At 35.3% G+C, this 15,189-nt stretch overlaps 1 protein-coding gene across 5 annotated transcripts in view; it reads right to left on the bottom strand.

The window, feature by feature from the left end:
* The window catches only part of RAB28 (RAB28, member RAS oncogene family), a 495,339-nt gene that overhangs the window by 470,370 nt on the left and 9,780 nt on the right, over positions 1–15,189 (bottom strand). For all 5 annotated transcript variants that reach the window (XR_011484561.1, XR_011484560.1, XM_070458113.1 and 2 more), the window contains exon 3: positions 14,944–15,032. Coding sequence is in view for 3 of the 5 variants with exons in the window: in XM_070458113.1 (XP_070314214.1) it covers positions 14,944–15,032 (89 nt within the window). In the remaining 2 variants the exon portion in view is untranslated. The remainder of the gene's footprint in view (positions 1–14,943; positions 15,033–15,189) is intronic.

Raw genomic sequence — 15,189 nt, 5'->3', positions numbered from 1 at the left:
AAACATTTGTCAGTCAGCTATATGCCAGGCACTGTGCTGGGTACTAGGGACATAAATTCCAGCTTCAAGGAACTCACAGCCCTGCAACAAAGCCAGACAAACAGACAAGTATATAACATAAAACTCATCAGCAATGGTATGCTGGTAAATATTAATTAACCAGCTTGAGGCATGGTAAGGAGAAGAAAGGATGAGAGAGGGTTATTTTTAGCATTTGCCAATTTCTGTAGTGTAAATACTCTCCGGTGGTCATTCAAATCTATCAATGTCACTTTACCAAACAGAGCTGGGTAGGATATCACCACATAGCATTTCCACTATACAGGTACACTTGATACACTAGATATAAGTAACATTAAGGGCACAAACAATAGAAATATATAGTAAAATAATCAGTAAGTGATACATTTTAATTATATAAATCTTTGTTTTTAATATAATTCATGAGTTTATATATATATTTTGTAATCACTAATGTATTCAACAATTGGCTCAAAAAAATTCCTAAAAATTTAACAGTTGACTCTCTCGATCCAGATCTAGCTCACTACCATTGTGACCTTGTAGTACTGTGCTCTTTTTTCCCCCAGTTTTATCATCAAATAGTTGACGTACATCACTGTACAAGTTCAAGGCGTACAGCATGAAGGCTTAACTTACATATATTGCACACTCATTTGTTAAACTACATTGGCTCCCCCAAGTCACTTAGCTTCTCTGGGTCTCAGGTTATTTGCCTAAACACTCTCTATGATCCTTTTCAGTTTAATGACTCTATAATATTTATGCAAAATCATGTGTCTGATTTATTTTACTAACTTACAAACCTATTTCTATATTCCTAAATGCGTTGAAATAATGCTCAGCACAGAATTATTTGAAACAATAAACATAATTCCACTTTTCTTATTAAAAAATAATGTCCCAGAAACAGCCTCTGAACAAAGCTACTACTCAATCCACTGACTCCACCTTCAGTTGACATGAGTGATACAATGTATTATGCTTAAATAGCTCTGCCCTGTAAATCAGATCAGCTTTGGATTATAGTCCTGGCCCTACTAGCATCTACTGATTCTGGGGAATGCTTCTGTCGTCCACCTTTATAATATCTGCCATGATTAAGTGAAGTAATAAAACAGACTTATTTTAAAAGTAAGATACTACACAATCACTGGCAACTTTTTTATTGCTATTCAGAGTGAATACGAATCATTTTCAACGTAACTTTGAGGTAGCTCCACTCTCATCAACTGAGCTTTGACCTATCTGTTGTACAGTCACTAAGTCCAACTCTTTGTGACCCCATGAACTGCAGCACACCAGGCTTCCCTGCCCTTCACTATCTCCCAGAGTTTTCTCAAATTCATGTCTATTGAGTAGGTGATCCTATCTAACCATCTCAAACTCTGTGGCCCCCTTCTCCTCTTGTCCCGAAGCTTTCCCAGTGTCAGGGTCTTTTCCAGTGAAATGCTCTTCGCCTTAGGTAGCCAAAGTTCGGAAGCTTCAGCTTCAGCATCAGTCTTTCCAACGAGTATTCAGGGCTAGTTTCCTTTACAATTGACTGGTTTGATATATTTGCAGTCCAAGGGACCCTCAAGAGTCTTCTCGAACACCACAATTCGAAAGCATCAATTCTTTGGCGTTCAGCCTTCTTTACTGTCCAACTCTCACATCTGTACGTGACTACTGGAAAAACCATAGCTTTGACTGTATGGACCTTTGTCAGCAAAGTGATGTCTCTGCTTTTTAACACACTGTCTACGTTTGTCAGCTTTCCTTCCGAGGAGCAAACATCTTTTAATTTCATGGCTGCAGTCACTATGTGCAGTAATTTTGACCTATGGTGCCTTTTAAACCTGAAAATTTGTAGAACTCTTCTAAGTAATATATTAAAATAGTCATCACAACATGGGTCAATATCTGAACATAATAGAATATATGCAAATAAAACATGGCCAGCATCTTTTGATAATCCGTACTAGACCAGAGCCAAAGGATAAAAATCAGTTATAGTTTTAGACTGATCTAGACTAGGAGTTGTAAACTATGGCCCCAAGGTCAAATTCAGCTCATAGCCTATATTTGCGAATAAAGTTTTATTGAAGCATAGTCACACTCACTTGTTTAAGTTTTATCAATGGCTGCTTTTGTACTATGATGGCAGAGTTGTGTAGCCACAACAAAGAAAGTCTGACCTGTAAAACCTAAAATATTTCCTATCTAGTTCCTTAAGGAAGTTTGCCAATTTCTCATCTAAACTGATGTATCCCAATATTCTCCAATCAGCAATACCTATTAACTGGTCCAGGACTCGTAAGAAAGATAGAAAGATAAACACCTTTCCATTAATCTAGCAACCCAAATATCTTATCGGTTCATATATTCCTTTTTCAGTCACTAACGAAAAATTATGACTTTTATCTTTGCTCCTAGCACGACAACTTTGCACCAGTTCTGAATTACAACAATGTGGTGAAAAACTGAGAAAGGAAAATGAGAAAGCCAAAGACAGTAAAGCAAAAGAAGTTCTAGGACTTTCAGTTTGAACTCAGACATGTAAAGAGTTTGGAAGTCAGCACATTTGTCCTTACATTAAGAAAAAAAGTTGGACAAACAGAAAATCAAAGACTTTTTTTGGAAAAAACAGAGAGCTGAGTTTGTTGGGCAAACTGACATCCTGAAATCCAGAGAAAGAGGAGTGAATCCAGAGTCACCATCAAAAACCTGCTTACCTGGAACAAAAGTCACTACAGCCAGTAAATAGTAGAAATACTTACCAAATGGTAATTTTGACAAACTGCTGAAGGCTGGGCATGGTCTAGCCTGAGGATCAGAAACTCCTGGGAGACATAGTTTTGAGGATACCCTCATACTTTCAGGGTTTCACCTACCAGTGAAGAATCAAGAAAAATACCCTCATAGCTCTGGTAGAAGGAAAGAGAAAGTAACCACTGTAAAATAGGCCCAGAGCATTGTATAAAAACAGGCACACTCTCCAGGAGAAAAGCTTAATCAGAGTCTTTTCTAGCACAAGCATTTTCCAACTTCAGCCCCTTCTAGCCCACCTATCTCACATAAAAGAGAAAAGCTAAAAGATACCTTTTCATAGGTCACAGCCCAAGGACACAAATTCTTAAGTCACACAAGGCTGTGACTTAATCATAAGAGTACAGAATGATTCCCTCCCTCCATACTTCATCACGCATCAATAGGGCTCCAGGATAAGAGTGGAAAATTACATTTAAAAGAACTGCAAGATACAAACTCCAACTAAGGAAGAGTTCAAGATGTACAAATACCCTGGAGAAGGAAATGGCAACCCACTCCAGTATTCTTGCCTGGGAAATCCATGGACAAAGGAGCCTGGTGGGCTACAGTCCATGGGGTCGCAAAAGAGTCAAGACATGACTTAGTGAAACTTTTCTAATGGCAAAAAAACACACATAACACTAGTATTTGCTATCCTAACCACTTCAAGCATACAATCCCCCAGTATAAAATATATTTACATTGTTAAGGAACATATTTCTAAAACTTTATCATCTTAAAAGCTAAAACTCTAAAGCTATTAAATACTCATACCCCTGCCCTTGGCAACCACCTTTCCACTTCCTGTTTATATGATTTTTGACTATCTTATATACTTCACGTAAGTGGATTCATATCGGTATGAGTAAAAGAACAGTATTTGTCCTTTTGTGACTGGCTTGCCTTGTCATCATAATGTCCTCAAGGGTCATCCACACTGTACCATATGACAAGATTTCCTTCCTTTTTGAGGTTGTGTAATATTACATCATAGGTATGTGCCACATTTTCTCTATCTATTCGTCTGTCGATGGACATTTGGGTTACTTCTACCTTTGGGACAACATAAATAGTGTTTCCATGAATATGGGTGTGCAAATGGAGACCAGTTTTTTTTTTTTTGTAATGCAAAAAAGAGAGAAAATTCAAAGTCTGTGATACAAAGAAACTTGTTCTCAAAGGAGTGGTTATGAGTGAGAATCTGGACTCAGATGAAAACAGAACAAGATACCAGAGAGACAGGTCTACCTGTCGCTACTCGGAAGACTGAAATTTGTGCATCAAAATAATAATTCAAAGGCATCATCCTCATTTCCATCATTAAGGCTCAAAATGAAACTGTTTATTGCCTCCTCCAGGCAGTCAGGAGTGATTCTCGGGGTGGGGGCAGATAATGCAAAGGATAATGCATTTAGTAACAGAACAACTATTAGTATAAGCAAACTTCAAAGTGCTTCAGACAAACCATTACTCATGCTTAAATTGACAATAAAAAACTTAAAAAGGAAGAAAAAAAAAAAAAGATGTACAAATAGACAGGGGAAGGAAAAAAAGGACACCAGAAGAATTTAATGTCTCTGGCATTTAAAGCTTCAGTAAGCATTCAACACAGACCAACTCCTGGCCAAATTAAGATAAAACCTCAAATTACTAAAAGGCTATTTATTTGAACTCTTATCCCAAAGAAAGGCAATCCCAAAGAATGTTCGTTCAAACCACCACACAACTGTACTCAACTCACATGCTAGCAAAGTAATGCTCAAAATTCTCCAAGCTCGGCTTCAACAGTATGTGAACTGAGAACTTCCAGATGTTCAAGCTGGATTTAGAAAAGGCAGAGGAACCAGAAATCAAATTGCCAACATCTGTCAGGTCACAGAAAAAGCAAGAGAATTCCAGAAAAACACCTACTTCTGTTTTATTAACTATGCCAAAGCCTTTGACTGTGTGGATCACAACAAACTGTGGAAAATTCTGAAAGAGATGGGAATACCAGACCACCTTACCTGACTCCTGAAAAATCTGTATGCAGGTCAAGAAGCAACAGTTAGAACTGGACATGGAACAACAGACTGGTTCCAAATGGGGAATGGAGTACATCAAGGCTATATATTGTCACCTTGCTTACTTAACTTATATGCAGAATACATCATGCAAAAAGTTGGGCTAAATGAAGCACAAGCTGAATCAAGATTGCCAGGTCAAGTATCAATAACCTCAGATATGCAGATGATACCACCCTTATGGCAGAAAATGAAGAGGAAATTCTTCTTGAACTTCATCAAGAGCCTCTTGATGAAAGTGAAAGAGGGGGAAAAAAAAGAAGGTGAAAGAGGAGAGTGAAAAAGCTGGCTTAAAACTGAACATTCAAAAAAACGAAGATCATGGCATCCGGTCCCATCACTTCATGGCAAAGAGATGGGGAGACAATGGAAACAGTGACAGACCTTGTTTTCTTGGCCTCCAAAATCACTGCAGATGATGGCAGCAGCCATGAAATTAAAAGAAGCTTACTCCTTGGAAGAAAAGGTATAACAAAGCTAGACAGCAAATCAAAAAGCAGAGACATTACTTTATCGACAGAGGTCTGTCTAGTCAAAGCTATGGTTTTTCCAGTAGTCATGTATGGATGTGAGAGTTGGACCATAAAGAAAGCTGAGTGCCGAAGAACTGATACTTTTGAACCGTAGTGTTGGAGAAGACTCTTGAGAGTCCCTTGGACTGCAAGGAGATCCAACCAGTCCATCCTAAAGGAAATCAGTCCTGAATATTCATTGGAAGGACTGATGCTGAAGCTGAAACTCCAATACTTTGGCCACCGGATACAAAGAACTGACTCATTGGAAAAGCCCCTGATGCTGGGAAAGATTGAAGGCAGGAGGAGAAGGGGATGACAGAGGATAAGATGGTTGGACGGCATCACTAACTCGATGGACATGAGTTTGAGAAAGCTCCAGGAGTTGGTGATGCACAGGGAAGCTTGGCGTGCTGCAGTCCATGGGGTCGCAAAGAGTCGGACACGACTGATCGACTGAACTGAACTGAATACTCCATATATCTTGTCTAGTTTTCAACAAAAAATTAGAAGGCATACTAAAAGGCAGTTTGAAGAGAAAAGCAAGCATTAGAACCCGAGTCAAACATGAGACAGATTTTGGGATGATCAGACCAGGAATTTAAAATAATTGTGAATAATATTTTAAAGACTCTAATGGAAAAGATAGAAAACATGAAAGAACAGGTGAGTAAAGTACACAAAGAGATGGAAACTCTAAAGAATAATTAAACGGAAATGCCAGATATCAAAAATACTATAACAGAAATAAGACCACTGATGGGCTCATCAGTAGACTAGACACAACCTAGGAAAGAATCAGCAGATTTGAACATAACAGAAACTAACAAAACTGAAATGAAAAGAGAAAAAAAATGAATAAAATAGAATATCAAAGAACTGTGAGACAACTCAGAATGTGTATCATACATGGGACTAAAATATCAGAAAGAGAAGATGGAACTTAAGAAATATTTGAAGTAATAATAGCCAAGAGATTGCCAAAATTAATTAGACACAAAGCCACAGATACAAGAAACTCAGAAAACACCAAGTTAGATAAATACAAAAACATCTACACCTAGGCACATCATATACTTAGACTCCATAAAACAAAAAACAAAGAGAAAAATCTTGAGAAAAGGTAGAAAGTGGAAGCTGAGGGGAACGAGGGGATACCCTATCTGTAGAAGAACAAGGATAAGAATTATACAGAATTTCTCATCTGAAACCACACAAGTAAGGGAAGAATGAAGTGAAATATTTAAAGCACTGAAAGGAAGAAAAGGACAAATCTAAAATTTCAAATATAAGATTATCTTTCATAACTAAGGAAGAAAAAAGACTTAAGACAAAAATTGAGAGAATTCACAGCCAAAAGACTTGCCTAGGAAGAAATGTTAAAAGAGGTTCTTCAAGAAGAAGGAAATGATACACATCAGAAACTCAATTCCATATAAAGAAAGGAAGCATATCAGAGAAGGAACAAGGTAAAATAAAATCATTTACTTGTCTTATTGTTAATTAATCTAAAATATAACTATTTAACAACAGTAATAATGTATTGAGTGATTATATTATAGCATATGAAATGAAAGACACTGATGTCATCAGGGACAGGAGAGATGAATTGAGAATATTCTTCTATGAAATATTTTATGAACTGCACAGGAAGCAATGTAATATTGTATGAAAGTGGACTTAGATTAGTTTAAAATGCATATTGTAAACTCTAGAGCAATTACTTTAAAAAGTATGCTTAAGTATAACTGACGGGCTAAGAGAAGAGATAAAATGCTCAACTAAAACGAGAAAAGACAGAAAGAGAAAGGAGGGGAGGGGAACAAGCACAAGGTCAGAACACGAACATGGAAGCTATGAACTCAACTATGTCAATCAACACTTTATTTTTTTTGTTTGTTTGTTTTTTCCATTTATTTTTATTAGTTGGAGGCTAATTACTTTACATCATTGCAGTGGTTTTTGTCATACATTGAAATGAATTAGCCATGGATTTACATGTATTCCCCATCCCGGTCCCCCCTCCCACCTCCCTCTCCACCCAGTCCCTCTGGGTCTTCCCAGTGCACCAGGCCCGAGCACTTGTCTCATGCACCCAACCTGGGCTGGTGATCTGTTTCACCCTAGATAATATACATGCTTCAATGCTGTTCTCTTGAAACATCCCACCCTCGCCTTCTCCCAGAGTCCACAAGTCTGTTCTATACATTTGAGTCTCTTTTTCTGTTTTGCATATAGGGTTATCATTACCATCTTTCTAAATTCCATATATATGTGTTAGTATACTGTAATGGTCTTTATCTTTCTGGGTTACTTCACTCTGTATAATGGGCTCCACTTTCATCCATCTCATTAGAACTGATTCAAATGAATTCTTTTTAATGGCTGAGTAATATTCCATGGTGTATATGTACCACAGCTTCCTCATCCATTCGTCTGCTGATGGGCATCTGGGTTGCTTCCATGTCCTGGCTATTATAAACAGTGCTGCGATGAACATTGGGGTGCACGTGTCTCTTTCAGATATGGTTTCCTCGGTGTGTATGCCCAGGAGTGGGATTGCTGGGTCATATGGCAGTTCTATTTCCAGCTTTTTAAGAAATCTCCACACTGTTTTCCATAGTGGCTGTACTAATTTGCATTCCCACCAACAGTGTAAGAGGGTTCCCTTTTCTCCACACCCTCTCCAGCATTTATTGCTTGTAGACTTTTGGATAGCAGCCATCCTGACTGGCGTATAATGGTACCTCATTGTGGTTTTGATTTGCATTTCTCTGATAATGAGTGATGTTGAGCATCTTTTCATGTGTTTGTTAGCCATCTGTATGTCTTCCTTGGAGAAATGTCTGTTGAGTTCTTTGGCCCATTTTTTGATTGGGTCATTTATTTTTCTGGAGTTGAGCTGGAGGAGTTGCTTGTATATTTTTGATATTAATCCTTTGTCTGTTGCTTCATTTGCTATTATTTTCTCCCAATCTGAGGGCTGTCTTTTCACTTTACTTATAGTTTCCTTTGTTGTGCAAAAGCTTTTAAGTTTCATTAGGTCCCATTTGTTTATTTTTGCTTTTATTTCTAAAATTCTGGGATGTGGGTCATAGAGGATCCTGCTGTGATTTATGTCGGAGAGTGTTTTGCCTATGTTCTCCTCTAGGAGTTTTATAGTTTCTGGTCTTACATTTAGATCTTTAATCCATTTTGAGTTTATTTTTGTGTTTGGTGTTAGAAAGTGTTCTAGTTTCATTCTTTTACAGGTGGTTGACCAGTTTTCCCAGCACCACTTGTTAAAGAGGTTATCTTTTTTCCATTGTATATCCTTGCCTCCTTTGTCGAAGATAAGGTGACCATAGGTTCGTGGATTTATCTCTGGGCTTTCTATTCTGTTCCATTGATCTATATTTCTGTCTTTGTGCCAGTACCATACTGTCTTGATGACTGTGGCTTTGTAGTAGAGTCTGAAGTCAGGCAGATTGATTCCTCCAGTTCCATTCTTCTTTCTCAGGATTACTCTGGCTATTCGAGGTTTTTTGTATTTCCACACAAACCGTGAAATTATTTGTTCTAGTTCTGTGAAAAATACCATTGGTAGTTTGATAGGGATTGCATTGAATCTATAAAGAATAAAATACTTAGGAGTATATCTACCTAAAGAAATAAAAGACCTATACATAGAAAACTATAAAATACTGATGAAAGAAATCAAAGAGGACACAAACAGATGGAGAAACATACCGTGTTCATGGATTGGAAGAATCAATATTGTCAAAATGGCTATACTACTCAATCAACACTTTAATGTGAACGGTCTAAATCTACCAATTAAAAGATGTTTTCAAGGACACAAACACTTAAGTCACACAAGGCTGTGCCTTAATCATAAGAGCAGAGAATGTTTCCCCTCCTCCATACTTCATAACACACCAAAAGGCCTCCAGTATGAGTAGAAGGCTGCATTTGAAAGAGCTGCAAGACACAAACTCCAAAAATCCAAGACTCAACTGTATGTTGCCTACAGGAAACACACTTTAAATATAGAGATACAGGTTAAAAGTTAAGGGATAAAGAATCATGTAACACTAGCAAAAAGAAAGCTGCAGTAGCTATATAAATATAAAGACAAAGCAGACCTCAGAATAAGGGAAATCATGAGGTATAAAGATCGGCATAATGATAAAGGGGATAATTCTCCGAGAAGACATAATAATCCTTTGTGTATATACAGTTAACAACAGAATATCAAAATATGGAGGCCAAAATTGACAGACCTGTATGGAATTCAAAACCCACAGATCCATTAGTACAGTTGGAGATATCAATACTTCTTTTTCATTAATTGATACACCAAGCAAGCAGAAAGTCAGAAAGTTGACCTGAACAACACTAACAATCAGCTTTATCTAATCTCGTCATTTATAAAACAGTCCATCCAACAGCATTAAGATGTATACTCTTCTCAAGTTTATATGAAACATTCATCAAACATTCACATTCTAGGCCATAAAACATACTTAACAAAATTTATAAGAATAGAAATCATACCAAGCATGTTCTTAGATTACAATGGAATTAAACTAGAAATCAATAATAGAAAGATAGCTGGGAAAACTCAAAATATTTGGAAATTAAACATACTTCTAAATAACACATGGGTCAAAAAAAAGAAGTCCCAGGAGATGCTTAAAATATCTTACATAAAATATAACCTATCAAAACTTGAAGATACAGCAAAAACAGTGCTTAGAAGAAAATATAGAGCACTGAATGTGATACATATATCTTGTGATATATATATATATATATATATATATATATCATGATATATATATCACAAGAAGAAACATCAAAAATCTAAGCTTCCACTTTAGGAAACTAAGAGAAAAGAGGAATTTAAACAGTGCAAACTGAAGAAAAAATAATAAAAATTAGAGCAGAGATCAATGAAATTGAAAAGATGAAAAACAATAGAGAAAATTAACAAAAGCAAAAGCTGATAACCTCTAGCCAGGCTAACCAAAAAGAGAGAGAGAGTGATTGAGAAAGAGACACAAATTAATGAGGGATCATGACTGATTCCCATAGACATTAAAAGAATAATGAAGGAATGATATGAACAACTTCATGGCCAAAAATTTGAAAACACAGATGAAATGAACCAATTCTTTGAAACACACAAACTGCCAAAACTCATACAAGCTGCCACAGACTCCCAGAGCTGCTACCCACCAGCTTCGGCACACCAAAGCCAGACCTCTAAGTACTCACCTCTTTGGGAGCCTACAATACAAGCACCTCAAAGCCCCGAGTCTCTCACCACATCAATCAATCCAGCCTTTTTCCAGAAAACTATCAGAAAGTACAACTCTCTCGGAAATGCAACACATTTCGGCAACAACTGAAGTCTGAAAAGAATCTCCAGGGAACTGCTGGAAATAACTGTCTCTTGGCAACCTTGCAGCCATCTAAACCCACCACCATGTCTCATGTCCCTGAATCTATCCACCACTGACCCTTCTGCTATGTATGTCTTCATCCTTATCCTGCCCTGTGCTTCCTCTTCCTAACTGACTCTCCAAATGCTCCTCTTTTCAAATCTTTCTGCCATGACTTTAGGAAATCAGACTCTTTAAGCAATCCTTCTACATCTTAATAAACTCTTCATAAAAATTTCCTCTATTTTCCTCTACCTTAACTTCACCATTGTCAAAAAAAAAAACCTCTTCTCTTTATAAACCTTAAGACTTTTAGTAGATAACTACATAATATTAGCTAGCACTTTGTTTTCATCTGCTTCACTTATCACTATACCAAGTAAGTATGATGAGTCAGTAAATCAAATGGACACCATTTTCAAAGGAATAACCAACAGCAGTCTTGAAGTAACACACACTGTGGCAGCACTTAACAGTATTATAAGGTCTTTTAAAACTTAGTTCTAAAATTTAATAGATACAATATACACAACTTAATGAAAAGTTCCTCACTCCCAAATGCAGGTATTTTTTCTTGCTTATTTGTACAACAAATAATCTACTTTAGATTTTAATTAAATATAGAAATGAGTTAAATCATATAGATTATACTAGTCATAACAACATATATTTTACTGTACAAGTACAACCTGTAAGAAGGAACACTAATGCAAGAGGACTGTAAATATAATCAGTTACAAGTTGGCAAACATCCAACTAAAACAAAATTCAAAGCAAAAGATAGCAAAATCTCAGGGAGTCCAACTTCGAGATCTCCTGTCTCCGCAGCTGTCATACAAGCACCATATACTTCTGTTGGTGGTTAACAAGGTGGCTCATCTGCGTGGGGCACTGGCACACAATAGTAGTTATGTTCTACCTCACAAATGACTACACTTCATTGAGTTTATACTCAGTAGAGCAGTGTTTGCAAACCACTTAGATTCCAGGGCGGAAAGAGCTACAAAAACGAAACATCCAGTCCTTCTCTGAGGTTTGTTATTAGCCTCTGTTAGCCACAGGTTACAGGGCACTAAACACTATGTGCTGTGTGTTTGCTTGCAACCACTATGAAAAATAGCCTATAATATCTTTCTGACGACTCCTAGAAAATTTTAAGTTAATTTAAAATCAGGGAGTTTAACTGGGACATACTTCAATTCTTAGAACTAGTTTTTGACAAAATACCTCACGAGTTCTTTCTTGGATATCAATTCGATTTTGTTTTAACCAACACTATTCAATACACTATCACTAAAATTCAGTGCTACTGGTTGAGAAAAAGTAAAGATGGTAAAAAGTGAAGAAGGTAAAACAATCAGTTTGATTTGACTCTAAGTTAATTCCTAGCCTGCAAATAAACTTCTTCCTGGATGATAAGAAATGCTTTAAAAAAATACAGATTCATAGCATAGTAGTCCAATTATGTATAATTCTTTCCATACACATAAGTTACAGAACCTCGAACAAAACCCTAAATAATACATTATACTGATGTCCTCAAAACAGCTTGTCAAAACATTTCTCAAAGATTTCTACCCTATAGCATGTGCACAAAAATCTGAAGTATTCATTAGATGGGCAATATACAGCATCTACAATGATTCTAGACACAAATCTACTTTGAAGAATAGTTATATAATTATATAACATTATTAAACACTATTAAAATGTTTATGAAAGCATTGTTTTTAAAAGTAACATTTCCCCCAATTTATAGTAGAAAACTGTAGTCAGAGCTTCTCTGGTATGGGTGAAAAAGTTTATATATATTTTAACAAAAGAAGCTACTGTACTTTATTGCATTTTTACATAGCATTTAACTTAGAATCTCTGGAAAGCAGAAAAAATTGATGACAATTCATTTTATCATCTCAGAATTCCTACTTTCCTGGAATGATTTCATGAAAATGTTCATGTACTTCCTAGAAATACTTTATTGCATTGTTTTAATAAACCAAGGTATATGCTTTACAAAGATTATAATATATAAACAATGTAAGGCACTGTCAAAAAGGAAAATCAACAAGTACCTTCAAAATAGAAATCTCATGTGACATGCGCTTTCTCCCAAAATATGAATTACATTAGAAATGAATACAGACATTTTTACTAAACTCAACTATTCTCAAAGATAATGGCAGTTTTTAAAATTTCTACAAATTTGCCCATTAATGTCTGCTGACTTTAAGCAGCTACATAATAGCATAAAACACACACTGTAAAGAACTATAAAGATTTGAGGGGATGGTCACATAGCATTGTAAATGTACTAAATATTACTGATTATACACTTTGAAAATGTTTGCTTTTATACTATATGAATTTCATACCAATATTAATTTTATATAATAATTTTATAATATAAATAAACTTTAAATTCCTATCAATCAAATAACAAATTTGATAAATTTTGTTTTAACCAACACTAAATATATCAAATTTTTAAGTGATGTGGAGTAAGGTAAAATTAAGAGAGTCTAATCCACACACATTATATTCCCCTAATTTTTAAATGAAAAAAAATTTATTAATTGAATGTTATATTATTTACTCTGATAATTTCCCATTCACCACTAACTCTAGATATATCTATGAACCATAAAAAGTTATTCTATTTTACATTCAGAGTCAAATATCATTAGAAGCTTGTCTAATCTAGTTCTCATTTTTTTAAATCAAATATGTATCCATGTAGATAGATTTTAATGGAGCAAAGAGAAAAGAAACTGTCATTTTCAAATCTTATTTTACCAACTAGGTGAATGAAACAAGGACTGTGGCTTTTGACAAACCTCTGCCCAATAATTTTTCTTTACCTTACTATCTACTTTAAGCATAACCAGTTTAAAACAGAAAGAAACAACAATAAAAAAGCCAGACACAAAAATTTGAGACATATTTTTTAGGAGGAAAATGAACAGGCATAAAATATTGTCATATGGTCACAGGTGAAACTTCTTTCAGGAGACAAAGAATATGTAGAAGAAAAGGTGAAGAGGAGTCCTAAAAGCCTAATCTATGTATCAGCAATGCAAACACACAGCTCGAGGGCCTTCAGACATGATCAAGAACCATGTGAGCCTCAGCCTTCTCTGCATATTTTAGAAAATAACTCAGAATCTATTTTCCATCCAAAATTAAGGCAATGGTATTTGTTAAGCATCAAACTTCATATAGAAGAGTGCTTAATACTCTGCCTTCATTTTCTAGATTCATTTTTTTATGAGCAACACAGTTCCACATAACCAAGTTATGATTCTCCCCTTAAAGCATCAACCTCCAACAAAGAACTAAATGAGAATCATGACTGTTACCCCCAATACCTCATGGTAACATGAAAGATACAAACTAACTCAAAGTGGAGGAAAAAGTAAGAAAAACAGCATGTCAGTAATTAAGTACATTAATTACTACTATGTATATTTTCTATTAGCATAATTTAATTTTAAAATCTATATATCTATATAAGCTCATGTTGCCAAAGAATTTTTGTTATATAATTATTCAAGTAGTTTTTCTTACTCTACACAGACTTTCTTCTGAAAAGACACTACACATGACTATCATGTTAAAAAACTGTATGTGCTTCATATATATAATTAGTTATACTTAGTTTTCTGATACAATATATCTATTAAATTTGAACACTTATAAATATTTAATAAACTAATTCATAGCACAGAAAGTATATACATATATATGCTTTTTGTCCTTACAATTTAAAATGAAATTAAATTTTCCTCTCTAATAATTTTCATTCAATTCATATATTCTATAAGTGGTGAATATGACCAAAATCAGTTACTAAATATCAAAATATCATTTATTACTACATATATTAAACTTCTGACAGTAATATTAGTAATACAAGTAGCATATGAAAGCTATTAAGATTTACCCAGTTCCCTGACCCAAATCATTCCAAACACGACTTTGGGGGAGGATGAAATCAACAAACGTAAAATCAGTCTCCCTACATACGATATAAAAATCAAGGTAGAAACAGTATACGTGTGTGTATGTACCTGCCTATGTGCTTGTAAGGGGAGTATATTCAGTATCGGAATAATCATAGAATTAATTTCATACCTGTGCCCCATAGATATATTTATCCAACATCTTGCCTCCTATTGTCTGCCCTCCTATGTCCCAGAGTTGAAGAGTAACATTCAAGCTTCCTAGAATACAAAACAGAATATAAAAATAAGAAAAACAGGAACAATATAACAACTGAATAGAGTTTCACAGAACATTAAGTCACAGTGATAAACTCTGAACCTAATGTGCATGTTTATTCTGCATGTTCACATAATTGGAATTGTGAAATAATGCTGT

This window comes from Odocoileus virginianus, chromosome 29, assembly GCF_023699985.2.
Source record: "Odocoileus virginianus isolate 20LAN1187 ecotype Illinois chromosome 29, Ovbor_1.2, whole genome shotgun sequence".
NCBI lineage: Eukaryota > Metazoa > Chordata > Mammalia > Artiodactyla > Cervidae > Odocoileus > Odocoileus virginianus.
Note: the sequence above shows the minus strand (reverse complement) of the source record. Positions and strands in the feature narration are given on the sequence as shown.